Source organism: Rhea americana, unplaced genomic scaffold, assembly GCF_003343005.1.
Source record: "Rhea americana isolate MKP2758 unplaced genomic scaffold, rheAme1 scaffold_471, whole genome shotgun sequence".
In the NCBI taxonomy this organism is placed as follows: Eukaryota; Metazoa; Chordata; class Aves; order Rheiformes; family Rheidae; genus Rhea; species Rhea americana.
This window is the reverse complement of record NW_028186614.1, coordinates 106,797-133,701: the sequence shown is the minus strand read 5'-3', so window position 1 is coordinate 133,701 and position 26,905 is coordinate 106,797. Positions and strand designations below refer to the sequence as shown.

General features: G+C 49.4%; 3 protein-coding genes across 5 annotated transcripts in view; all 3 read left to right on the top strand.

The window, feature by feature from the left end:
• The window catches only part of LOC146589264 (methanethiol oxidase-like), a 16,782-nt gene extending 16,006 nt beyond the window's left edge, over window positions 1–776 (top strand). The window contains exon 12 of the mRNA XM_085316537.1: window positions 30–776. Within this exon, the coding sequence (XP_085172663.1) occupies window positions 30–192 (163 nt within the window). The 3' untranslated portion in view covers window positions 193–776. The remainder of the gene's footprint in view (window positions 1–29) is intronic.
• A 2,930-nt stretch (window positions 777–3,706) lies between these two features.
• LOC146589263 (methanethiol oxidase-like) lies at window positions 3,707–16,853 on the top strand. The gene is made up of 12 exons (XM_085316552.1): window positions 3,707–9,689; window positions 10,392–10,445; window positions 10,563–10,675; window positions 11,269–11,454; window positions 11,998–12,118; window positions 12,663–12,845; window positions 13,172–13,350; window positions 13,801–13,879; window positions 14,205–14,326; window positions 14,422–14,514; window positions 15,169–15,287; window positions 15,949–16,853. Exons 1-12 carry the CDS (start codon window positions 9,686–9,688, stop codon window positions 16,109–16,111), a joined length of 1,416 nt encoding a protein of 471 aa, XP_085172678.1. The 5' UTR covers window positions 3,707–9,685; the 3' UTR covers window positions 16,112–16,853.
• An 803-nt stretch (window positions 16,854–17,656) lies between these two features.
• Window positions 17,657–26,371, top strand: SELENBP1 (selenium binding protein 1). 3 transcript variants are annotated; one of them, XM_085316549.1, is made up of 14 exons: window positions 17,657–17,768; window positions 18,255–18,398; window positions 19,206–19,277; window positions 20,776–20,829; window positions 22,197–22,309; window positions 22,673–22,858; window positions 23,098–23,218; window positions 23,422–23,604; window positions 24,156–24,334; window positions 25,007–25,085; window positions 25,168–25,289; window positions 25,405–25,497; window positions 25,735–25,853; window positions 26,090–26,371. In XM_085316549.1, the coding sequence occupies exons 3-14, from the start codon at window positions 19,211–19,213 to the stop codon at window positions 26,250–26,252; spliced, it is 1,479 nt and encodes a 492-aa protein (XP_085172675.1). In that variant the 5' UTR covers window positions 17,657–17,768; window positions 18,255–18,398; window positions 19,206–19,210; the 3' UTR covers window positions 26,253–26,371. The 3 variants fall into 3 exon arrangements, with proteins under 3 accessions (XP_085172675.1, XP_085172677.1, XP_085172676.1); XM_085316551.1 differs by lacking the exon at window positions 19,206–19,277; XM_085316550.1 differs by lacking the exons at window positions 17,657–17,768; window positions 18,255–18,398 and having other exon boundaries at window positions 19,187–19,277.
• The last annotated feature ends 534 nt before the right edge of the window (window positions 26,372–26,905 follow it).

Below are 26,905 nucleotides of genomic sequence, written 5' to 3'. Positions count from 1 at the left end.
TTTTTTTTTTTTTTTTGTCCCTTTTTCAGGGAAGGCTCTGTTATGCTGCAGATTGATGTGGATACTGAAAAAGGTGGATTGAAAGTGAACAAAAACTTCCTGGTGGATTTTGGGAAGGAACCTGATGGGCCTGTCCTAGCTCATGAGATTCGTTACCCTGGTGGAGACTGTACCTCTGATATCTGGGTGTAATTGTTTTTATGGAGCTATTTCCTTTGTTTCTTTGTATGTTTCTTTTTTTTCCTTTTTCCTCTCTGTCTCTCTCCTCCCTACCCTCCACTTCCCTTTTGTATAGGTGAATCAGTTCAGCTGGAACCTTGTCCACTATCTCAATTTAGACTTCCATTAGGGTGAGTCACAGAAGCTTCACTTTCTTCTGATTCTCTGAGGAAGCTGAGTGGGTCTTTCTGAACCATGATATAGATCTCATTTATTTCTCCAATACTTCCCCTTGCATAAAGTCTTGTGTAATCACTGTTGACTGCAGGTTTCTAGGCAGAGGTTATCAGGCTTTTAAGGATTGTTTGCCCAGTGACGGCGGAGAAGCTGTTCCTAAATAACATCATAAGGGTATATTCCATGGGCCTGACTGGGAGCAAGAGTGTCTTTTTCCTGCAAAGTTTAATTGCTGATAAAGTAATCAGTGCTTTACAACACATGTAACAAAAAGAATGGTGCATATATAATCTGAAGCCACGTTTCTAAAGTTGGGTTACATTTTAACTCTTGTGCAGTGATGCTATAAAAAATCAACAGTAAAATTGTTTTGCAATTCAGGTGGAGCCTCACTTTTTTTTTCTTACTAACATTTCTGCTTTTTTTGTCACTTTCTGAATGGATCTTACATTTTGTGCTCTTTGAAATAATGTCATCTGCCTACAAATTTTCAGGTGAGGAATTTATTTTCACTGAAGCCACCTTTGTTCCCATTATTTCAAGCAGAGCTTCCTTCTATCTTGTTTTTTAAGACTGGAGAAAACTGCAAAAAACTCTTCTGCATAGCGTATCTAACCCATGTAAATGCTACTAATAATCTCACATTGTCCAGCAAAATCATTCCTTTGATTTTTTAGGAAGCAGATGTTTGGAAGAATACGTTTGCTACCAGCCAATAATATTGGAGGCCATATATTTTCCTCAAATATATCCAGCTATACCACTGTGAGTTTTTAAAGTGACAAAAAGTACTTGATTTTCCACGTGGCCATGTGAGGGCAGACTGCAACCTGTCTTCATGCAATACAGAAATACAATGCGATAGAAAAACTTGGTGTAGAGCACTTCTGAGCATGGCTCTTGGCCTCTTCTGGGTCTGACAGCGTACTGCAGGATGACAGTTTATAAAAGGCTAATGTTAAACGCAAAAAGTTGTATAAATAAGGAAGAGAAAAGCAAAGTGTGGGAATCACTTGAATTAGAGTATTTTCCTGTTTTCCTAACATCTGCTAATCTAGACATTGGAAAGGGTAAGATCTGAGTAGAAGATTCTAGTGATTCTGGGAAGAAATCCAGTGGGCGTTGGTGTGGTCATGGGATCTATGTCCATAGTAGAGATTCTGCTTTCAGCATGTGTGACTGCATCTACCTTACTGCAAGATGAACTTTACTGTGGACTCGCTATACTGACACCATCTTCCTTGTCTATAAAGAGGTCTCTAAGGTGATAGCTTCATGGCAAGTCAGTCTGTGGGTTATCTGGAGCAGGATTCCTCTGGCTTCAGCTAGGAGCAGTGTGCCATTGGAAATGGACCTCTGAATTTCAGACACTAGCCAAATGCCAGATTTGTGGAGCATCTCTGAAAAGCATTGTGAAACCTTACCCTATTACTGACCATCCTCTCTCTCATGCCTGTCAATGTGGAAGTGAAACTTGAAAAAGCGCACAGTGAAACAAAGTAAGTTGGAGGATGCAGAGTGGGCCCAGATCTCTGGCAGATTGGAAAAGATGTTAGGTGTTCATTCAGTAATATTAAAGAGGCTTCACCCACTGGCCAAAATCCATCCTTACTCGCCAAAACCTCAGGGTCTACACGCGTTATTTGATGTTGCTGGTTGAAACCATGGTCTGTCTGAAAGCAGGTAAGAATAAGAAAAAAACACTGAACATGACTTAGCCTTCTGGAGTCCATAGTACTTCCAAACTGCCTTTGGGTGTATCAGCATTATTTATTTATTTAATTAAAGCAGATGATGATCTTTAGATGGCCACAGGAGGGCACGGTACAGTTCACCTATTACTTGATAAGTAACAACACTTACTTGGTTTCGTTCGTTCATTGGTAACCGGAATTTGCAGATTTTATTTATCTTCCTGCTGCCAAGACATATCCAAGACAACTAAATGTTCATCTCACTAAAAGAGTCTGTTTGTAGTACCTCTGAAATGTGAGCAAGGACAATGGGCGATCTTGTATCCTGGTTGTTAGCTGGGAAAGCTATAGAATGGAGAAAATTCTTGCATAGGTAAAGGGAAATGAATCATGATGAGAGTCACTGTCCAAGAAAAATTTTTGGTCTGCCACCATGAGCTCACTGCTTTTCAGGGGAAGGCTGAACTCTTACYTCTGGGGCTGAGGGTGTAGAGATGTGCCTTGTATAGGGAGGTGAACAATGACTTCTTGGAGTGGAACTGGAAGTGTTTAGGTAGACTGCTCAACATAGGTAATTGTCTGCATTTCCATCACCATCAGTGGAGAAGAGTGAAACATTTTTGTTTTGATTTGTTATAAGCTAGGAGTCTGATTCATAGTACACGCAGGAACTCTGGAAGGAAAGTTGCTAGCGCTTATCTTTAGGCAGAGGCACAGAAGAGATCATTTTCAGAGTGCAAGTCAGCTGCCAGCAGAGAAAGCAGGTCCCACTTGTTCCTCCCCGGCTGCGTGTTCCTGCCACTCTGCTTTCCTCTGTCAGATCTAGTGATTGCGCAGTTGCAAGAGGAGTTAGATAAATGAGCTGATCCAACGGATAACTTTGCTGCTAAAAAGGTGACTCACGGCAATTGGCTTGGCCAATTTCCTGTGGTGGCACATGGCAGGGCCATTTGGAGGCAGCCTGAAGTTATTTCTCAGTACAGGGTGTATGAAATAACAACCTAAGGATGTGGGTTTAGAGTGGGTTTGTCCGGTTGTAGGTATGGGCTATAGTGGGGAGGGGTGATAATCCCATGAATCGCATGCTTCTGGTCACATAGTTCTGCCCCTTGCCCTGTGACTACTGCTCCAACAGAAAACAACTCACTTGGAGAGTCAGTGGGAGAGAAGAGCTGAAGTACCCATGGGGAAAAAAGGCAGAAGGATGCCACCAAGGGGGAGAAATATATTTGTGCCTGYTGATGTTCCCTCCAGCAAACCTAGCAGCCTGTACGGTGTGCTGAAGGACACAGCATCCACCAGGATGAGTGTAGAGGCACTCTGGCATTTGGTTTGTGTCCATTAGATGCTGTGATCAAGACCACCGGTGTGGCTCRTAGCTTTGCGTAGTTTACTTGCTTTTAAAAATATTTGTCCTGCTGGGTGTTGCGTAGCACTCATACCAAAGTTTTGGGCGCTCTCTCTGTGTCCTGAGTGTCCTAAGCAGACTCAGAGCACTGGAACAGGTTGCCCGGAGAGCTTGTGGAGTCTCCTTCTCTGGAGATATTCAAGGCCCGCCTGGATGCAACCCTGTCTAACATGCTCTAGGTGACCTTGCTTGACCAGGGAGGTTGGACTAGATGATCTCCAGAGGTCCCTTCCAACCTCAACCATTCTGTGATTCTGTGACTCTTCTCCTCAGCTGCCTCCTTAAGGTGTTCATGCCTTGCTCTAGCCTATGAGCCAACCCTTCGTGCGCTGTGCTGCCTCAGATCTACTTCTTAATGCTCCCCTGGGGATCCATGCCAGGCTGGGAGGCTGTCTGCCAGGAATCTCAGCTTTCTGCTCCCTTGCTGATGTCCCCTCTGCGCTGATGCATGGTGAGCTCAGCTGGTTTTGCTCTGTCTTCACCTGAACCTACCGCTTGTCTGTGGCTGAGGCCAGGGACTGTGTCCATGGTGCATGGTTCACAATGTCTAAAGGCTCAGGCAGGTATGGCATCCAGCAGCTTTTGCAGAGGGCAGCACATCCTGTAACATCCAAGCTGCTGTGTTTGCAGTCTACCAACCCATCCAATCTCATCATAAGTGGGAAATCAGTTTTGATCTCCTTAATGATGCTACAAATCCAGTTTCTCTAGTCAAACTGTGTTTCTGAACTGATGAGTCTGCTCTTGCAAAGGATATGTTATAAACCAACATGTCTATGGCAGGCTTCATGTTGCCCATCCTTAGATCAGGACAATCTGGAGCTGGATGCATGTGTAGTTGTCCACATTGTCTTTCTGCCTGTAGAGAAAAAAAGGCATTTTGGGAGTATGCTTCAAGTCACTCAAAGCTGGCTTTTTAAAATAGGTCAGACGAATTACACTTAGAAGACCCGTCTTCTCTCTGTTGTGTGCGAAGAGGGTGCTCTAGAGCAATGGTTTGGATGTGCACATTTACGGTGTGGCTGTCCTGAGAGCTGTGTGCCTGAAATGCTTCAAAGGGTTGTGAGCTTTTGGGTCAAGTCTTGAGGGCAATGGAGGAATCCTACCTCTGCCCTTAAAAGACCCATTTCCAGAGCACGTTTATTTAAATAGGCAAAGTTAAGGCTTTCAGTAGCACAGACTGAGGAATCCAGTTCCTGAAATGATGTCAAACTTCAGCTTTGACRTCTCCAGTATCTTAGCTGGACATATATACGCAGTCTCACCTGCAATCTAATGGATGCTGCAAAGGCAGAAGTGGCTCCTTTCATTAAGATTTCCTTTTCCTTCTGCCTCCCTGAGGAAATAGTTGTGCCTTTGACTGCCTAGGTGATCCACCGCCAATCGTGAAAGATGAGCGTCATCACTCAGGGTGTTAATGGTGGCATCACATGTTTTGAAGATGTGTCAACAAGGAAGAGGAACAAGCTGTCTGTGTTTAATTTCTTCCTGAATTTGTTTTGTAGATGGGAGAATAAGCTTCCAGGAGGATCCCAACTTATGTAAGGTATGCATGAAGTGGCTCCAAAACATGTTTCTCAGAAGAACACGGGAGCTTTTGGAAAATGATACAAGGAAGGCAGTTTTTTTGATTAACCCTCAACACTTGTATAGGCAAATACTAAACTAGGATTAATACCTATTCACTTATAAGGCAAGTCATTTAAAAGGAGATCTTTACTCAGATCCCCACAGAGGTTCAGATAGGAATAAAAGGGGCAAATTGGACTGACTCTATGAATTTCAGATTTGCCAGCAAATACCTGCTTCACAACATCTCCAAGATGGACTGGAAGCTGTCTATAGGCAGACTCCTTGCGGGTCAGGCTCTTACTAATGTTCAGAGCTTCAAGCTGGCATCCTGGAGAAGCTAACAGTGAATTTTGTTAACGTTCCTGTGCCATGTCGCCAATTTGCACATTAACCTCCAATTCTTGTCTTGCCCTTGCCATACGGGGTGGAAAATTGTGCCTTTTGACAGAAGGGTTGGATGGTGTGTTTTTTGTCCTGCTCCTAAGGAGGGGAATGGACAAGTATGGAGTCAAGCACAGGGGGGCTCTGGAGCAGGAGAAGGACCTGGACAACGTGCCTCTGCTGGCATTTTTTGYTGGGGTACTGGTGCTGACTACCTCCTTTGCAAACCCTGCTGTTCTTGTGGTGCTTAGTACCTAGCTGAACTGTTTGACTTTGGCAGAAGGCCACAGAGAGAGTATGGAGGCTGGGTCAAAAGTATAGAGCAGGGGGTTTGAGAATCCAAGCTTGTGAGCAGTGCTTAGATGTCCTGGTGTACCTGTAGTGTTACATGAGGGGATCAGATGGGAAGAGATGGAACCTCCATCCTGGAGAAGCAGGGGAAGGTTAGACAGTGCTCTTGCAGTCAAGAGAGTCGTAGTTTGGGTGTTTAGAGGAGACCCAGTGTCCTTGGTGAAGCAGGATCTTCTCTTGATGCATTTACTGCATTATGCCAGGCTGCACTGGATTGCATAATACAGTCATGCCTATTATCAAAATTATAGCATGTTCTTCCCCATCAGGGTTAGAAGTGATAGGCAGGAGGAGAGGAGTAGATTTCACCTTGGTGCCCGCAGTAAATGCAATGAGCTTTTACTGGGCTCCATCACGATACTGATTTTGTTCTGTGCTGACCATCGTTTTCTTTCTTGCTGATGCTGCCAAGCCTGCTGTTATCCTTCCTACTATCAGTTTTAATTAGAAGACATTACACCCCACAGCTTGGTTTTGTGATGTATGCCAAGGACGTCACCAAAGCAAACGAAATAGGATGGCCAGCAAACTTAGTTAATGAGTAGAAGACTGATGATCTTTTTAATTAGTAGATGTGCAGATGCAAGAAGAAGGTGCAGTGAGACATGCATATCGTGACAGCAAAAGCATGTGCAGAGGCAGCAGCTGAGCTCCTGAATTTGCCCCTAATGGAGCATGCCCTTCTCGTGCTTCCTTGGGCTTGGTTGTGCTTCATGCCAGCCAGGCAAAAAAGGTCCACATGAAATCAGATACAACATCTAAAACCCCTTTTCATTTTCCGTTGGGGAAATACGGGCTGTTCTGCTCATCTTGGACCACCATGAGTGAACAGTGTTGAGCTCTTTGGAATGAAGCAGAGAATGGGGAAAAGGCAGCTCTAGTCACTCTGGGGGGATCTACAGGCCTTGCAAGAGACAGCCTCAAGCTGACGGGGAGCCCTGGGCAGGCAGTACTGAAGGTCTATGTCCTGTATTTTATAAAAAAGGTGGAATCAGCTCTTCCAGTGGCAAGAGCTCTCTCCATGCAGTTGCAATTGAAGGGTTTGATGTTGCCCTGAGTGGGGAAAGGCAGCCATTCTCCAGCACTCCAGGTCTTACGGCATTGGCCAGTCAGTCTTTGGTCCAGTGTGGGGGATATGTGGTGGTCTTTCATCAAGTCTCCAAGGGGTTTGGAGTTGGTGGCATCTTGCACACCTACTTAGCTCCCTGAAGTCTGTTGCGTTATCTTGGAGTGCTTTAGTGTACTGAAACACAAAAAMGCAAGAGCAGCTGGTGCGATACCAGGTGGCTGTAACGCACCTCCCATGGAAGAGGTGATGAACCACGCRGAGAACCTTGGTTGATTCACTGGCTGTGGCTGCTGCTGCTGGGCATACAATTGTCATTGCTGGCCCTGAGCTGCAGCTGCACCATCCCATCAGGGCCTGAGGATCTTTCAGTGAGCACTGCCCTCTGGTTCAAAAGGGCACGGCAGCACAGGCTAGTGCTGTGATTTTAGCTCACGTGCTGTCATATTTGCTTTCCTAGTGCTGTAGGATAACAGGCTGTCCTTGACGTTGGGCACTACAACTTTTCCTTACCTCTCTTGGTATTTGCAGAGGACATCATTTCCTTCACCTCAGTCCCCATTGCCCAGGATCTTGACTCCCAAAAATAAGGTTTTGAACTGTTCTTTTGCATTCTTTCCTCTCTCCTCTGTGATACTTTAACACCTTCTCCCTGTTTGGCAGAGAAACTTGGCATACCATRTAGCTTGTCAGTAATAACCTATAGTTCTTCCTACCAACCTATTAACTCTACATTCCCTACATGGAAGTGTCTGGCTGTGATAGGTAACCATGCTTTTTCTGGCTGGCTTTGCCCCTTGTCCTGCAAGTTGCTAGGTGGATTTCTGCTAARGAAATTGTGAATTCTTCCAAGAATCTGATGGTACCATAGAGGACTAAGCATTTGGCTGCTCCCTGTGCCTGCTCGTCCCATGTTCAGAGAGCACTTTGGAAAACAGAGAGMCATTAATTACAGCCCTAGTGAGATGGATTAAGCTGTCCTCTCTTCTGAGGGGGATCTCCTCAGGGCTTTTTTAGTGGTTCTGTCAGATGTTTCTGCATTTCTACGTGGAGCAATTAATTACTCATCACATATAATTTKCCTGCTGATTGAGTGAGATCTTCCACAAGATATGGTGGAAGAGCATAAACCAGTTGACGTTCCACGATGCCTGGCATTTTCTTCCCGCTTTAATTTGGCATCTGGCAACAGCAAGGCTTGTGGAGGTCTCAAGAAAGGACTCTTCTTTCCAAAGCACTTCTCTCCAACCCTTGAATCCCTTTGAATCCCTGGGATCCTTGCTATTCCAATGGGTATTTTGTGGCAGTTGGTCCACTTTGCAAGTCATCCATCTGCACTGGTGCTAGGCGGTGTTACTCTCTGCCGTGGGGCTTTGCATTTGCGTTGACCAGAATGGATAGCTGGGCAGTGTTAATGATTTGTCCCCTAGCTCTCATTATCTAGATACTGAGGGAATCACTGAACATCTTGGAGTGGATTTGCTTTCTCTTTCCCAGACGGAGGTTTTGATGCCTTTCCTCTCTTCTAGCTACCCACCACGGTGCAATCTGCCCTCCGGGGGAAATCCCGGCTGCACTTTCTCAGGGGCYGGATGGGGGGCCCACTCTCTGGATCCAGCCGTTCATTGTAGGGTGTTCTGGCACCCAGTCAGGTCCATACTGCAAGCACCCACTGTGGCTGTGCTTTGGGGTGATGGGCAAAGAGGGAAAATTGCTGTGGCCAGTGGCCCTGAAGCAGCCTGGCCATGTTCCTGTCGCTCAGAGCTGCAGTTCATCCAAGCAGCTGGACATGGAGACATCTCTGTCATTGGCATCGTTCTGCTTCAGCAAGGTAGRGAGAGTAAGTGGCTTCTGCTCAGGCAAAGTTTGACAGTGCTGAGCTGCCCCCAATCCTGCAGGTCCTTAGTTTTCACAGATGGGCTGACTTTTCTGTATGCAGATGCAAACTTGAGAGGCAGCAGCCATATCTTGACCTTGCAAGTGCTGCATCAATATGGCAGAGATTGCATTTCCTGAGGCACCTGTTTCTAGCCTAATGTTTCCTAGGAGTTGTCTGGGAGATGTCGGCAGCTCCTCAGAAGCTCCTGACTTCAGCACTGTAGGAGACCCTTGCYTCCCTGAGCCCTGCATCCGAGCCCCTGGTCCTTTGAAGCTTGGAATGTTTTCTATATAAGTAGAAGAAACTCTGGRCCTAGCTTTGTGAGTTGATGGCAGGGGTGTCCATAGCTGCAGCTCAGCTCTCAGGTGGACACATGGCTTTCATCAGGGTCCAGATGTCAGAGGTACCTTTAGTGRCCTCTGTATGTTCAAGGCCCATAATTTCCAGGAGGCTGCTGATGAGGCCCATTATCTAGCTGCTCTTCTCATTCCTTGTGTGGAATTTGCAGCCACTGCACATTTGTAYTGCAAGAGCCTGGATTTGGGAGATGACTTTAATTAGCTTATGTCTCAGCTGGGACATGGAGGTCTCTAGAGTGTGAAGAGGTCCCCTTGGAAATCATCAGAGGACCAGAATCAGATATGGGTGGCCTGTGTTTAAGGAAAGGACCTGCATGGACCAGCAGATTTTTCCTCTAGATTGGTAGTTGGCAAGGCAGAAACAAGCCACAGGGCTGGTCTGGCACCTCCCAAATGCTTAGGAGTGTTTGCTCCTCCCTTGGAGCTTACTTCMTCCTCCCCACCCCTCACACTGGTATATAAGGCCCCCTCGGAGCAACCTCTGCACAACGCATCCCACTCCAGTGAGACAGACAGCAAGCTGCACCTCCAGTTCCAGCACCTCTGCTCTTGGTGAGAGTGAACCCAAAGACCTTCAGCATGGGTAAGAAATACTCTGAAGCCTCCGCTCAAGCCTCCAGAAGCTCAAAGCTGTGTAAAGTTCATTTATGCCTCCCTGCTGCATCTTACTCTAGCCATTGTCTCCAGGCTGCAGACATTGCATCTCGAAAGTCAGTCCCGCTTGCGGACTGGTAGGTTTGTGCCTCTCCAGCATTGCAGGAAGGAGGAAGCAGGGGGCTTAAGTGCAGCCTTGTGTCTGACTGGTATGGAAGGTCCGTTTCCTCTAGTTACTACCCTGGTTCCAGGGACTTGTTTGTGCCCTGAAAAGTGCCTTCCACTTGGCTGTAGCATCTGTGCTGAGGGGAGCCTCGCTTTCTTCTGGGGAATTGTCAGAGAGATGAGGTCTAAAATGTACTTTCCAAAACATCCTTTCCAGGCTAGACATTTAGACCTGGTTATTAGTATAAACCCTCTGTCCCTCCCAGTTGATGGGGAGGGGAACGCTGAGGAGCTCAGAAGATGCAGAATGGAGCTGAGCAGTGGTTTTATCTGTGAGCCAACCCTGGTGGCTCTTTAAGGAGGATTCCTGTCTTTTGTCACTACTGCAACGAAGGTAGATGCTGGCCACAGAGGRCCCCTTTGAGAGCGAGGGTGGGAGAAGGTCCATCTGGTGGGACAGAGCCTTTTGAAAAGGCTTCTTTAAAGGAGGTGGAATTCTCATTTTCTTCTTCTCTTCTCAAATCAGACCGATGCAGAGTTCCGTGCCAGACGTACATAACCTGCCCAGAAGYTGTGAAAGGCAAGTACTCTCAAGTGTGTTTGGAATGGAGGGCATTTGGGAAAAAGCTTTTCTTTTCCATTCTGACTGATTCATGGCATGTCTTAACTCTTTTTTTTTTTTTTTTATGATGGAAAGGTCCCAGAGAGGAGCATGCATACGTGACCTGTACCTACAGGGAAACAGGCATTGACCAGCCTGACTTCCTGGCCACCATTGATCTTAACCCCAGATCTCTACACTATGGCCAGGTACCTGTGTCTAGACCCCGTTCTTCCTGGACTGAGCGCTAGCTGCTTGCTCCGTGCTTCATAATGTCTCTAGATTTGGTACATTTAYGCTTTCTGTTGTTCCCTTTATACTTGGCTCCAGTTGAATCATCTCCATCTCTGTGTCCCTATGGACATGTCAACTGACTCACTTCCCAACTCGCTTCCAGAGGATCTTGCTACTACTGAGCATTAGAGCCCATGCACTGAACCACCCTGTCAGAGGCATGGAAGATGGTCTCTAGTGACAGATGGGTTCAGAGCAACCAGCACTTTTGCAGAGTTGAGCATGTTTCTGTTGCACTGCAAATTCAGAGGTGTTCTGTTATGCACTCTGTCTGCTCTCATCYCAAATGGGGAATCAGCACTTGCCTGCCTCCCGAGGCTGCAAGTCCAGGTTATCCACATCAACGGTGTATCTCTGAACCGATTAGTTACATGTAGGCTCTTACCTCTCCACAAATCTGCACCAGTGCAGGGAGCAGTGTTATCCTCRCTAAGTAATTGCTTGCATTTAGGTTCCTTTTTCTCTTTATCTCCCTGAATGAACTCTAATTCTGCCTTTGACTGCCTAGGTGATCCACCGCCTGCCCATGCCCAACCTCAAAGACGAGTTGCATTGCTCAGGGTGGAATGCTGGGAGCACCTGCTTTGACAGTATCACAACAAGAAGGAACAAGCTGATTCTTCCCTGTCTGATTTCTTCCCGCATTTACGTAGTGGATGTGGGAACACAGTGCCGGGCTCCCAAACTGTACAAGGTATGCCTGAGGTGACTCCAAGAYAAGTTTCTGGGAAGGAGTTGGGAAATGGTGCTTCTGGAACAAGATACAAGGAAGAAAGGTCCTCTTCACCTTCTCTTCCATTCTGATTTTAAGACCTGGGTCATACTTCCATTTCAACTGTTTTCTTTCTAGACCAAGAAAGCCTTACACAGGACTTGGTCTATGTTTCTGATGGCCATTTTGTTGCCTTCTCCCTGCCTGTTGCATGCAGGGAATGTCTTCTAGCTGGGAGTCATGTCACATGTGTGCGTGACCCCCACCCAAACAGTGAGGTGGACAAACAAGCTGTCACAAGTTAGGTGCTRCTGCATTCATGTTTATGTAAAGGAAAGCTCAGAGGCATCTCTGCTCCTCTCTGAGGAGGAGCAGGGTCTGTCAGGTGTGAGTTCCTGGGCAGAAAGCACTTCCTGCAAGTGTCAGAGGTTTTCAAAACTCTCAGGTGGCCAAAGGCTCTGCCAGGCAGCATGAAATGAGCTGACCAATCAGGGGCTTAAGTGTGTCTGTAAACTTTTTTTTCAGATGATTGAGCCAGTGGATGTCTTCTGGAAGTGTAACAAGGGCCAYCTCTGTGTAGTTCATAGCCTGCCTAATGGTGATATCCTGATTTCCAACATGGGAGATCCAGCTGGCAATGGAAAAGGTATTTTCCCTATAATCATTCCAAGAATGTGATTCTTGTCAGAAAAATAACAACCCTAAAAACTTCAGACTTTCAAAATTTCAGATAGCAAACTCAGACTTGTTAAGAACTCTCAGCCTTTCTGTGCTGAACAAAACTCACCCACAGGCCTGAGGTCCAGGGTGGGGACATGAAAACAAGGGGTGGAGAAAAATCTGGTCTCCTCCACACGTTCAGCCMTTTAATCTTTTTTAGGGGTTCATCCATGACCAATTGAGAATGGGGCAGTGGGTTGAACCCTGCCAACACAGGTAACATGGGCCACTGAATGCACATCTAGGTGAATTATAAGTTGGGATCATTTCTGGTTGTACTTAGCCCATATGGAAAGCTATAATACACATCATTTTGCCCAACAAAATCCACTTGGTAGAGCCTTTGCAGCTGAATATCTCAGGGGAGGAAATCTTTTGAAGATCATGCTTGATGCACCCTTTAAGTGAGGCTAACGCACAAAGCATGGTATCGGTTTGGAAGTGAGTGATCTGTCGTGCTTTTCTTCCAGGTGGTTTTATTGTCCTGGATGGAGAAACCTTTGAGCTGAAGGGGAACTGGGAGAATGAGTGTGGAGTCCCCCCCACTGGACATGACTTCTGGTTCCAGCCACGCCACAATGTTCTGATAAGCTCTGCTGGATTAGTCCCAAAACGTGCAGGACTTGGGTTTAATCCAGATGACCTGAAGAAAGGTGAGGGAATAAAGGTGCCAAATGGTCTTGGGAGAATGCCTTTGTGGTTGGGGAAAGGATTAGTGCTAGAGAGAGGGGGCAGGCTGAATTCTCCCAGAAAGGCCCATTTTACAGGCAGTGCTACAGGTAGTGGTAGTGCAGTGTCTGTGCTTAGGAGCGGCTGATCCCAGTCTTCCCCYGCTGTTCCCTGAACTACTCAAATTCTTCTGCTACTGCTGGCTGCAGCTGCKGTGACTCTCCCTGTCTGTTCGTGTTCTTGGGAAAAATTAGTCTACAGGGCCAGTACCACCTCTTCTGACTTGTTTTTGCCTTTGACCTGAACTCAGGGGTCTTTGGGCGCCGCCTGAATGTGTGGAACTTGTCCTGCCGTACCCTCGTCCAGTGCTTTGACCTGGGGGAGGACTCTCTGCCCCTGAGTGTTAAATTCCTCCACAACCCCGATGCTGCTGAGGGATACGTCAGCTGTGCMCTGAGTGGCATCATCTATCGCTTCTACAAGAACGAGGCAAGTATTGTCCTAGCAGTTACCACGGGAAGTAATGAGGGACCCAACTATTGCGACCTAGAGGGTGATTTAGAAGTTCTGGAGAGAAGTTCAGGGTCGCATCCTCCTGCTGTGTGTATGCTCACAATGAACTGAGACTTCGCGTGGCAGCTACACTTCTCCCACCAACCCTGAAGGGCTCTTCTTGTTTGCACATCTCGGAGGTTATTTACAGTGGTGAATCCCAGCCTTGCTGTTTGTGTCAGASGGTGCTGTCCCTAACTCTGTCTCCTCTTAGTGGGTGAGCCTTGTGTGGTGGCAGCCTTCCTCATGCAGATTTGGCTAGCTCTGTGTGCGCACGTGTGTGTGTGCGTGTGCGCACGTGTGTGCGTGTGTGCACATCTGTGCAYGCGCAGTGAAGTATTTTCACTCAGAAATGCTCACACTATAGTGTTCCTGTTTCTTCTATAGAGAGACTGCTGGGCAGTAGAGGAGGTGATTAAGGTCCCAGCGAAGAAGGTGAGAGGATGGATTCTCCCTGAGATGCCAGGTTAGTGTGCCCTGATTCAAGACAAATATATGGGTTTTTTACTTTTGTTTGGGTTTTTTTTTTCCTCCAAAAGCCTTAGGTTGTGCAGCCTAGCAAAGCCCACTCGCTGACCCTCAATGCCTTGCTGCATAAACATCATGGAAGGATTTTTAGAGTGGCTGTGCACACCTCCAGAAATAYGCTGCTTCCCCAACTGGAGCCTGTCCTGCTTGGGCAGGTTTCCTTTAGTGGACTCACTGTGTACAGAATGGCAGGAGCTGTGAGCAGCTCCGCGCAACACGTTTTCTGCTGGTGCTGCCTATAGCTCTTTGCTTCTCTGTCCTAGCTTTCACAGCCAACATCATCATCTCGCTGGATGACAGGTTCCTGTATCTCAGCAACTGGCTGCACGGAGACATCCGCCAGTATGACATCTCCRATTCCTGCAATCCCAAGCTGGTAGGACAGGTAAGACAGCACCAGAGAGGCTTTCTTTGTTGGGTTCCTTAGCAGTGTCCAGCAGTGGTTAGAAGACAACACGTCTCCTTGTCCCTTGCTTCCAGGTGTTTGTGGGAGGCAGTATCCTCAGAGGTGGGCCTGTAACTGTGTGTGGAGATGAAGAGCTGAAGTGTCAGCCAGAGCCCTTGGTAATCAAGGTGAGTTATGTGGCCCCCTGCCCCTGCTGCTTCCTCTGCAAGCCGCCTCTGCTCTGCTAATTCTCTTCCCGGGGTTCCTGGGGGCACGTCTGCATTGCAGCTGCCAGTGCAGTGTTTAAAACCCTGACCCGGATGGTTTTAACCTAACAAGTATGAAAAGCATAGGAAGGCAGTGTGGTCACACGAGATTCAGGCCAGTACTTTCTGAGTAAATATGCTGGTCCCTGGCTTGTGGCACAGCCCATGGCGAATTCTCTGTAGGCTTGTGCCTTGCAGGGTTCCTTGTTTGGGCTGAGTGGGTTGGAGCTAGCAGAGCTGGGCCTGCCRATGCTGTGATCGCGCTGCCGGGCCACAGTGAAGAATTCGCTTGTGTCCCATGCAAGCACAGCAGGGTTTTGCTGGAGCATGGTGGAAATGTTCCCTGCAGCTGAAAGAGATCCCAGTTAAYTCAGAGGCTGCAGGTTCTGTCTGTCAGGTGAACACTCTCCTTGACCAGAGGAAAAGTTCAGCTCTCCTTGCGCCAGGGAGAGCCTTGCTCCAATGTCCCTGTCAGGAGGAGGGCCAGCTCTTCTGCTCTGCTTCTCTGCTCCTGCTTTTGCTTCTCTGCTCAAAGCACAAAGCCAGTAGAGTCACTGCTGTCTGTTGTGCCTTCAGTGCAAGAGAGTGTACGGCGGTCCTTACAAAATGCAGCTCAGCGTGGATGGCAAGAGGCTGTATGTCACCAACTCTTTCTACAGCACATGGGACAAGCAGTTCTACCCAGAAGTGGTCAGGTAAGAAATCTTTGGGAGGAGGGAAGTTGCAGTGTTGTCCCTCTGCATGGGTAGTCCAGGCTCATTTGCAGGACCTCCCTGTTAGCAAAGGGAGACGGGGCCTCATCCAGGAGCTACAGGGACTCGTCTGAGGTTGCAGGGAGACAGATTTTCCTAACCTCATACCCACAGCTTATTCACATTGAATTACAAAGGCAGCTGACTTGCAACACCTCTCTGGATGGACGAGGTGAACTCGCTCCCCGCGTGGAGTTGTGGTGCCCTAGTTTTACTTGGGAGAGTGCATGTTTGTCTGTCTCCTCTGTGGCATGAATCCATCCGTGGATCTTCTTGAGCCAGGCTATGGCTGTGGTGCAGCATCTCCCAGTGTATCCAGCAGAGGTGTTTTTCTTAGCAAAGGTGATGATGATCTCCCACACAAAGGCAAGCTTCAGCCTGTCTTCACATCATGCCTAGTGGTTGCATGCATTGTGGATTCAGTAAAACTCCTAAATACTGGTGCATGCAGCTACTGCAGCTGGGCCTCAGCTGTGTTCTCAGTAGAAGACAAGGTATTAAAGAGAAGGCCTTTTCTTAGACAGAGAAGAGTGAAATGCAGGAATGTCCTCAGCAGGAGCATGGTTTCCTTGTCCATAATATCTGTTCTCTTGTTCTTTTGCAGGGAAGGCTCTGTCATGCTGCAGATTGATGTGGACACTGAGAATGGTGGCCTGACTGTGAACAAGAACTTCCTGGTGGATTTTGGAAAGGAAGCCTGTGGGCCTTGCCTTGCTCGTGCAATCCACTTCCCTGATGGAGATTCTACCTCCAATATCTTAGCCTAGGCCCCATGTGAAAGACTCTTCTTCTCTCTTCCCTTTAGTGCAGGTGTTAAAAGAGTGGTGGGTAACTGGGTTGGGGGTCCCCATGCACTACTGGAATCTAAATTGCTGTTAACATAAACTGTAGAAGCTCTGCTTTGTTGGGAAGGTTTGATTCAGGCAGATGAGTGAACAAAGTCACATGGCCTGGCATTACAGTCCTTGCTGGACTGTGCATCTGAGCCGTGAGTCCAGGCACACTTTGTGTTCAGCACAAGGAAATCCGTGGGCGTAGTTCAGAGACCAGGGCGCTCACTCAGATCTAGAGCTCTGCAGCACACGCCGTCTTTCGGCAGAGCCCCGCGTACCCACCGTTCCTTGCTTCCTGGCTACACTGCCCTGACATTTCCAGCCTGTTAGCTACTGCTATACCGGTGCCTGGTGGGAATCTGTTGATTTGTCTGTTGTGATCCAGAGTTTGCTCACGTTTGAAGGCAAACGAAAGTCAAGCGCCCACTCCATTGGAGTTACTGTTCTTCAGCCAGGCCGTTCCTGAATAGTCTTCCCCTGGCAGGAGAGCAGTTTTGACTTGTGTGCCAAGAGGTTGGGCAGAGGTTGGGCAGAGGTTGGGCCAAGCACGTTAGAGCTGGAGGAGGGTGTGCATGTTCTCTAGAAAGAGATGCCTGTTTCCTGACACTGCTTTGTATGATGGTTTTTTGAATTCTCCTGCTTTAAACACTAATAAAATTGTTCTTGGCATCGGCTACATCTTCCCATGTCTTGCTTCACTGAACTTTTCTGTATTGTTTTCAGCAGTAATTAATGATGAGCTTAGGGTTTTGGAGATCCCCGAGACAGGAATATTGATTGTATAAGAGTGTGTTATTCTTTCTGAAATGGAAAGGTTGCAAAAATTAGGATATAAAGAGGATCCTTTTGTGAGCTAGTCTTTTATGTATTTGCCTTGGAAGAAAACATCTTCATTTACTTCTTTCACACTTCACATGTTCTGCTGCAGCTCTCCTGTGCACACTTACTGCTCCCAGGAGAAAAACAGGCCCTTCTGGAGAACAGTTTCAGAGCTTCCTAAACAAGATGTCAAAGAAGGCTGGAGAAATCACCTTCTGAGATGTCCTTTTCTCCCCGTTGACTAGAGAGCACAAAGTTGAGAGAGATCCCAGGGCCATTGCTCTCTCTGGTCTTACTTATRTGAGTGTGACATCCCCTTCTGATCCTCCAGGGCTCCTAGTGACTTTCTTGTTTGAGGGTCTTCTCAGCTGCTGTCCCTGGTGTTGGGATGTTGATGTTGGGGTAGCTTTGGAAAGAGCTTCGTTTCCCCTTCTAGGTGAGGTGAATCTACTCCTGAAACCTCTCCTTGTGGTCTGGCTGGGCCCTACGCAAGTCCTTGCAGGGAAGTACTCATTTGCYCGATGGCTGTGTTTTGGGAGTTGATGCAGAAGGTCTTCTGTGCCTCATGTTATTGGCTGACCACTGTCTCTGACTTCCAGGTGGTCCCACAGCAAGGCAAGGACACAGCGTGGCCTTGAGCCTCAGCTGGACCCAGAAGACCTTCAGRTGCTGCTTCAGCAATGATGCAAAGGCAACACAGTTCCTTCTTCAGCAATACACAGTCTGCTTATGCTCTGCCCAGGCCAAGACRGAGGAGGACACTTTTCTTCTGGTATGAGCAAACTCTTCTATCCTCTCAATGGCTTGTTCCCAGGCATTTAGGTCCTAGTTTCAGTATATCGGGGAGCATGGGCCTTTCCTTCATCTTGTGCATGAGTTGTCCTGAGGAATGTAAAATGTGGGTGCAGCTGTAGCAGTGTGAATCTGCCTCACCTTGACAGGCAGTGACTCCGGGTGGCTGAAGTGGGATGCTTCACCTGGTCCCTCTAGTGAGTTTTTTTTTTTTCTTTTTCTTTTTCGGAAAATTTATGTCTCCCGTCTCCCTGCACCCTTCAAATCCTTTGCAGTTTTCAATAGCTCCCCTAAACCGCTGGCCTCGTCCCTCTTCCCCAAGGGAACAGCCCCATTAAAGCTATCTTGCCTGAATTGCAGCAGAGACATTTCTATGGAGAATGACAAGGTGCGTATGGGGTCTAGGTTGAGCTAGCCTGTTCTTCAGCCATGCCCTGACCTTTGTATTTATGTCCTGGGTCCCTAGGAGAAGAAGCCTTCCCTGGTCAGAGGCACAGCGCAAAATAGGAGGGATGTAATGACCCCGGGCAAAGCGGGTCTGTGGTGAACTGGACTCCACAGAGCTTGGCATGGTGTTGAGTATTGAACAGAAAGGCAAGAGTCCAAGCAGGTGAGTGCGGGGCACGGAGGCATGGAACAAGTGCCATCACTTTGTTTGCAGACCATGTTCCGGTCCTATGGGCACAGTCTTTGAGCTGGCTGGTTTCTGAGTCTACAGCTGGGGTGAGCGTTAGATATGTCAAGGCAGCAACTTGCCTGCAAAGATGTGTCTATAAAGACTGAGCATCCACTGCACAGCCCTTAACGTGTCAAACCAGCTGACACCCAACTTTACAGCCAGGATCGGTAGCCGACACTCTAAGTTAAATGTGTCACGGGGAAAACCTACATTGCTTCTGCTCTCCTCTCACACAGATTAACATCCCACAACAAACATTCATCATGCAGTTAAAAGAAACTCAGTCCTCACTTTTCATTTTCGCTTGTGATTAACGTCTGCAATCTCATAAAATTATCTCTGTGGTTGGGAATGTAATAAACGCTTGCCCATCTCTCGACGGGGCCGCGCCATCAGGTCCATGGGAAACTCAAGACAGTGCTTCCATTAAGGAAATAAGAGAAGCAGAAGAGCCTGCTTTCTCTTTATAGTTAAAAGCATGTGCAAGAACATTTGTATTATGCAGTGCAGCCACAGCTCCTACCCCTCTGGGAGGGGAGGAGGCTCTGACAGCATTGCAATAGTTTCCCTCAATGTTTTCAGTGCTGTAAGAAACTAACAGGCCACCCTGATACCTCCCACGCTGCTAAGCATGAGATCCTCCCCTTGGCATCCTTTTTCCTCCTTCTCCCCATCCAGCTCCCTATATATTTGAACWCCTGTAGAGCTGCATCTTCTTTCTCAACTTGTTCCTACTAGGCACAATGCAGGCAGAACCATCTCTTTCCACTCCTCATCAGCAACTGAGCCCCAACCCAACCGGCAGCACAGGTAAGAAATCTCTCCCTTGACAGCAACCTGYTCGCAAGAGGAGAAGGCTTGGGACTGACCAGTGACTTGCTGTCTACCAGCTGTGGGTTCTGTTCTGGAGTCCTCCTAAGCTCTTCTTGAGCTTGGTCCTTTGGTTGTGTTACTGTGACATCTACACATCAGAAGGTTAAAAACATGGGGCTAAATGTGCTGTTTTCTTTAGCCAGAAGAAGGCTTCTTTTCTCAAGYTACTGAAAGTGCCAGGAAGTGTTTAGGTAGCCTGATGATTAAAAGCCTTCTGAGCTATTCTCTCATTTATTTATCTGCAACCTGTACTCACTGTAAAAGCTGTACTTGTTATACTCAGAGGTACCATGGCAGGGAGTCTTCGGTGCACAGTTTGGGTTTTTTGCAGGAGTCARTTTGGGGAAAAGGTGAAGAAAGCTGGAAAGATGGTTTCTTAGTGCTTCAGGCRGTAACATTTCCTTGAAGGAACAAGGACCCAAATACTGGTGTTTTATGCTTTTCACAGAACCCACTCTCCTGAGAGACTGTGGGAGAAAAACCTCTTAAAAAAAAAAAAGAAAAAAAATGACTCAGAAAAGCTGAGTTGTACAGTTTTATTGGAGGTTTTGCTCCCTTTCCTCAGTCCTGCAGGATTAATGGGGGAAAATTATCCTTTTGGTGGTGGGGTTGTTTTCTAAGAAACTCTCCCTTTCTTCTGTATTAAGSACAGTTTTCTCAGCAGCTGTAAAATCCTTTGGAGAATATGTCAGGCAGGGTTCAAACACCCCAGAGACACCCACAGCAGTGTGATGGGGGTTCCAGGGCTTCAGGAACCCCCAGGACAGTGTTCGGGGCTGCTGAGGAGGCTGGGACCTTGAGCACCGAATTACTTCGGTGGAGTCAGGGCTCATTTTCCACGCAAAAACTCTGCATTAATGGCCCTACACTGAAGCACAGCAAAGTATGGCCGTCCCAGAGACGGTCAGGAAGAGTCACAGAACAGAGCCTTGGGGCCAGTTGTCTCCTTCCAAGCTCCTCGGTGAGGGGATGTGGTTTCCCTGTTGCAATGCCTGAACCTCAAAATAGCCACTTCACACGCTCTCACAACACAGCCCTCAAAGCACGAGCTCAGAAATCTGTATCTGAGCTTGGTTCCTCGTCTTGGTGAAGTCCAAGAAGGAGCTACCTTCTCTGACCATCACTTGCTTTGCCCCTGTCCGTAGAGGGTTGGTCACGTTATGGACGTGGCGGTGGACAGCGGGGGTTGAGCACTCACCGAGCTAGTCCAGACCGCTCTCCGTTTGCGGGTGGTGCTCCCCTTTGGGAGAGGGGGCTCCTTCCATAGACAGGGAATGTGTGAAGCTCTCGCCACAGCTATCAGGATGTGGGGCTACCACCCAGGCCTGYGATTTCTCCAGTGAGGCACCCAGAGCCGGTGTTCCCTTTGCAAAATAGGCATTAAAATAACTCGGCGTCATCGAATTTTCACTTGGTTTTGTTTTTCTCCATGCAGAAAAATGTGGAGCGTGTGGTCCAGGCTTCGCCTCCCCTCTGGATGCTATGAAAGGTAAGTCTGAAATGCAGGGCATCCCGGGAAGAGCCCTGAGCTGTCTGCAATTCAGGCAAAGATTAAAAAAAAATGTTTTCAAGGGGGCATTATCGATTAACTYCCCTCTCCAGGGCTCCCAGCAAGTGTTAGGAAAACAGTGTTTTTCCTTCTGGCCTGTCCTGGGGCCGAATATCAATTATGTAATGACAGCTTGGCGCCAGAGCAAGCCCTTTCAGGTTTCACGGTGGCGTGGGATGGGCCACAGCTCACAGCAAACTCACTTGTGGCTTTGCTGTGCAAAACCAAATTTTTAAGTTTCTCACAGGCAGCGGCACTGCCTGTTTCTGCCAAATTCCCTCAGGACTTCTGAGGTTCAGGCTCTGTCTGGTTGTTTTGTGGCMCTGTAAAGCTCTCCCATGCAGCCAGCTGTAGGATCAGCTTCCYGAGCAGGTGGCGATGAGCTCCTTGGTCTGTTTGATGCTTCGGGAAGGGGCCTGGGATGTGAACTTTTATAAAGGCATCCTGTTGAAAAGCCAGCTGATGGCTTTGATCTGCTTCAGACCAAATCCAAAGGTCACAGTTCACCTCTCTCCTCCTCAACATCTCTTAGACCAGTTCTTGCCCCCCCTAGTTCTTGCTTTGGTGGTATTTCATCCCATGTACAACCATGAGTGAATACCACCTCCCCATTGGCAAGGCAATGAGAGCTAAGCAGTGTTCAGAGCAAARCTATTTCATAACACAGACTGCTAATCACCCCTCATACTGTCACCCAAACAGGAAGACCGCACGCAACACCGCCGTAGCGGTTGTTCAGAGATTAGGGATTGTGATCGAGCAGGCTTGTGAACAGGATTCTCCTGCACCACTGCCTTGTGGTAGATTTGCACCACGCAGTGTGACTGTACTGGGACATTTTGCCTTTGATTTCAGTGCCGGCAAGCCTTAGCCTTAGCCCTTCTCATGTATTTTAAAGCTTCTCCTGGGCCCATGTAAATGTGATGGAAATAAGGCACGGCGTGGTTTCATTTGTGGCACCAGTAGGATTGGGGAAGGGCAGCCACGTCCTCACAGTCACGGAGTGACCCCAAAACCACGGGCTTCTTCAAGACTTGGAGGCGATCTGGGATCCAGAGATCCCTTCCGAGAGCAGTAAGATCCTAAACTGACCAAGCCCAAGTCTCCACAGGGCAGCCCCCTTCGAAGCGAGCACAGCCTAGTGCCTCAGGCGTGGTGGAGACCTGCACATCCAACTGCCTGTGTGTGCCGGAGGGAGCCCGCCACCTCCCTGCAGGGAGATCTGGTCTGGCCAGTGACTCCTGCGAGGCTTTTTTTTTCCTGCTGAACATGCTTTCTGCTGACGCTCAAAGTTTCTGTGTTGACAGGTCCCCGGGAGGAGATTGTGTATGTGCCCTGTATCTACAGGAACACTGGGAGGAAGAAACCAGACTTTCTGGCCACTGTGGATGTTAATCCTAAATCCCTGCACTATTGCCAGGTATGGAACCCCTTATCTTGCTGCTAAACTGGCCTGGCCAGGTGGCAGCATACCAGCTAGGAGAAATATTTTGGTGCTCGTCCTTCACATTCTCCAAAGTTGCTGGCTCAGTCCTGAAGGCTGATGCGTGCCCTGCTCTTCTCAAGACTCTGAGCCTTCCTGTGCTTAGGAAATGTATATAAAATCCCCTTTACTGCCCAAAGATCCCGTGCGTATCACCACTCGCCTTCATAGGGTCAGGCTTACCCAAGGCATCCYGACTCTCTGGAAGATGCCCTAAGCTCCCTGACCAAGCTGTGAGCCAGTACTCTGCAGAGGAAAGCCCAATGCGTTCCTCATACAACCAGGACTCGGACTTTGCAGGTGATCCACCGCCTGCCCATGCCCAACGTAGGCGACGAGCTGCACCACTCGGGCTGGAACGTCTGTAGCAGCTGCTTCGGCGATACCACCAAGAAGCGCAACCGCCTGATCCTTCCTAGCCTTATCTCCTCCCGCATTTACGTGGTGGATGTGGGAACCAACCTGCGAGCTCCCAGGCTTTATAAGGTACCTTGAAGGTGGCACTGGTGCATGCTAATGGCTAGAGRATGGGGATCACAGCTTGCTGCTGGGGTGACAGCTTGGTGAAGAGGCTTTGGAGTACATCTAAGAGCTTGGCAGGATGCTAATGTCTAAATGGCAGTACCTGATGGCTGGGGAAGTTGGTTGCTCTCCTGTGGATGTGCAAATGGTTGAGTTCTAGGGGACAGCCCAGGCCATGAGAGTGCACGTGAACTTCCCTGCAGGTCATCAACCCYGAGGATGTGTTCTGGAAGTGTGACTTGGGTTACCCGCACACCTCCCACTGCCTGGGCAGTGGGGAGATCATGATCAGCACCCTGGGGGACCCAGCAGGCCATGGAAAAGGTACTCTTCCTCCTGTAATTCCCTGGGAGAGGACGCTGTGGTGGGAATAACATCCATGCCCAGTGGCTGTCCTGGAGACYTTGTCCAGGACTCTCCATCCGTTTTTCAGACTGCTCTGAAATGAGTCAATCTGTCTTACAGCACTTAAGCTGCTAACCTGGGTGATTTCCTCACTACCAAATGTGCTTTTGTTTTTGCATCAGGTGGTTTCATTCTGCTGGATGCAGAGACTTTTGAGATCAAGGGGAATTGGGAGAAAGGAGACAAGACGCCCCCAATGGGTTATGACTTCTGGTACCAGCCACGCCATAATGTCCTGATAAGCACTGAATGGGGAATCCCAAAATGCCTGGGATACGGGTTTGACCCAAATGATCTGAAGAAAGGTGAGAACACATTTGTTCAAATATTCCAAGAGAGAGATGCTGAGCAGGACTTGAGTGAGGCCAAATATCAATCTGCTGCCTTTTCTGTTGCTAGTGAAACCTGAAAAACTAAAGGGTATAGATAAAATTGTCCAAGACAGTTTGTCTCTAAAGTGAATTTCACCCCAGTTTCTAGAGATCCCTCTCAAAAAAGAGATGCCCAGTGCACTTACCGTGAACACTTCAGCTGCAAACTCCAGAAGTTCAATCCAAGATGGTCCATAAATGCTCCCATCCAGCTGCGCTTGGTGTTGGATTTTGGCCATAGTAATGAAGGATGGAGCCCATCAAAGCCCAGCTCAGCCCCAGTTACACTGCCCTTCCCAGCCACCTCCTGGTGAGATGGTCACCCAGCTGGATACTGAGCACCTTTAYGTGGCTTTTGCCAAAGCCCCAAATTAACCAAGTGTGCCAAGATGACAACTCTGCAGATGGCATCGCCCTGTCCCCTGCTTGAGACCCTCCAGCTCGCAGATCCCCTCTGATCCCCGCTCTGTCCGCCCCCCTCACAGGGCGCTACGGCCGCCGCCTCAACGTGTGGGACTGGACCACCCACGCCTACATCCAGGCCATCGATGTGGGGGAGGACGCGGCGCCCCTGGAGATCCGCTTCCTCCACAACCCGGACGCAGCYGTGGGCTACGTGGGCTGTACCATCAGCAGCGCCATCCACTGCTTCTACAAGACAGAGGTAGGCGCCCCTWCAGCGCAGGGGACGTAGGAGACAACGGAGTTGGTCAAAAAAGTCAGAGAGATGAAAAGCCAGGTCCGCGTGGTGGTGGCTCCTGGTTACATGAGCCGCGCACCTCTGCGGAGCACCATGTGTCCCACGTTGATGTCTTCCATATCCCTGCTCCCATGCGTACAGCCTCTCTGTCCTTTGCAACAGCCTGTTGCTGGTTGCTGTAAACGCACACAACCTCCAAAACTTTAGCTGGCTTGGGATAATCTCACCAGAGAACTTGTTCTGGCTGGCAGTGATTCATGCTGCAAYGATTTCCTTGAAAGGAGGTTTATTTGAACCTTTGTAGTGGGTTTATAACAGCTTAAGTAGCGTTGAGCCAATATTCTCGGCGTCTGTTGTGTGTAACGTCAAACTGTGTAAGCAGAAAATACCTTTCGCCAAACCGTCTAGGCTAAGCTGAAAAATTACGTTTTCAACCCCCCAAGCCCTTTGTCAGATCTTGGAGCCTTTGTTCCCRATGGCTCGGCAGAGACCAGGGTTTCTGCAGCCAGCAAAGCAGCTGAGCTACAGCCCTGGCGACCAGCAGYGCTGACCACGGGGCGAGCAGCGTCCGCGCCGAGCAGCGCGCCTCACCCGGCCTCCGTCCCCGCGCTGAGCTCTGCCTCGTGCCTTTTGCAGCAAGGAGACTGGGCGGCGGAGAAGGTGATCCAGGTCCCCAGCAAGAAGGTGGAGGGGTGGCTTCTCCCAGAAATGCCAGGTCAGTGTGATCCCACGGTCACCTCCAGCGCAGGCTTCATTTGCCGCCGCTCGTTTTGTGACTCCGCCATGCCCTCCCACAGGCTTCATCACCGACATCCTCATCTCACTGGACGACAGGTTCCTGTATTTCAGCAACTGGCTGCACGGGGACATCCGCCAGTATGACATCTCCGACACCTTCAAGCCCCGGCTGGTGGGACAGGTAGGCCAGTGCTGGGCTGTCTCCTGCTGCTTTCCTTCCTGCAGGAGGGTGTGATCACCCTGCTCTGATCTCCTGGCTGCCCCCTCAGCTGCCTAGACTTTGCCTCTGCTTCCAGGTCTTTGTGGGAGGCAAGATCAGCAAAGGTGGGCCGGTGAYTGTGTGTGAAGATGAGGAGCTGCAGAGCCAGCCGGAGCCATTCGTGATCCAGGTGAGTTGAGTTATCCCCCCCAACAGCACATTGCCATCCGTGCCCACTGCTCAGTCCTGTCTCCGCCTGGACCAACATCAGCTGGCCATCCAGATGGACACCAACTCCAAGCCAGCRCATTGGGTGGGGGCAACACATGGGGAGGACACCCAACTGGGGTTTCTGCTGTGCCAGGTCCCCCATGAAGGCCATGTGGGTGGGTGCCAGCAGCACGTCTTGTTCTCTATGTACTTCCAGGGCAAGAAAGTGCCTGGAGGACCTCAGATGATCCAGCTGAGCTTGGATGGGAAGAGGCTGTATGTCACCACGTCCCTCTACAGTGCTTGGGACAAGCAGTTCTACCCCGACCTCATCAGGTAGGAGACAGCACAGGGAGTTGATGTCTGGGCGCTCATTAGAAACATGCTCAGGTGTTGCCTGCCCAGGGSTGGTGGACAACTAGCTTCAGACACCAGCCACCTGCTCCACACATCTCATCCCAAATCTGGGCTGAGATGTGGCAAGAGGAGCCACGCAGCCCCCTACGGCCCCRGTGCCGTTCCTCCCCACCCCACCCCAGCTCCCCTGCATCTGCGCTCTTGTCCCCGCGCAGGGAGGGCTCCGTCATGCTGCAGCTCGACGTGGACACGGAGCGGGGCGGCCTGACCGTCAACGAGAACTTCCTGGTGGATTTTGGGAAGGAGCCCGAGGGGCCCTGCCTTGCGCACGAAATCCGCTACCCCGGCGGGGACTGCACCTCCGACATCTGGGTTTGAGCACCGTGGGGACGGCGTGGGAAGGGGCGCTGGAGCCGCCTCTCAAAAACCTGAGGAACGGCGCACACGCCGGGCTGCGATTTCAACTTGGAAATAAAACAGCCACGTTGTCTCCTGCAGTCGTAGCTCACCCACCTCATTTCGCCTTCAACSCCGGCCTGGGAGTCGCGAAGCAAAGGCGCGGCAAAATCAGCCGCTAAGATGTTCTCAAGGGAAAAATCTGTGGAGGGATGGGGAAGAGCGGTGGGAAAAGGGCGGGCGGGTAGGCAGGGAGGTGCTTTCCTCCGGCCCCCGGCTCTCCTGGGGCCGCTGCAAGCGGCCGGTGAGCACAGAGCRGGAGTGGAAACTCCACCGAGCGCGGTCGCTGGCTTCCCGGGCACCTGCGAGGGAGAGGCGGCGTGGCTGGAGGGGCCACGGCAAGAAATGCCCTTCCCCGGGGCTGCGTGCTGCACCCACGCGCGTTGCACCCACACCTCCTCCCCCCATGCACGCTGCATGCACACAAGACACGTGCACGCACAAACGCTGCGTTCCACTGCACACGTTGCACACCGCCCACGTTGCATGCACGCACAGCAAGCGCAGTGCACCTGCGCGCACTGCAGATGCGCACGTGCGTAGCACACTGTGCGCGCACTGCATTCATACACACC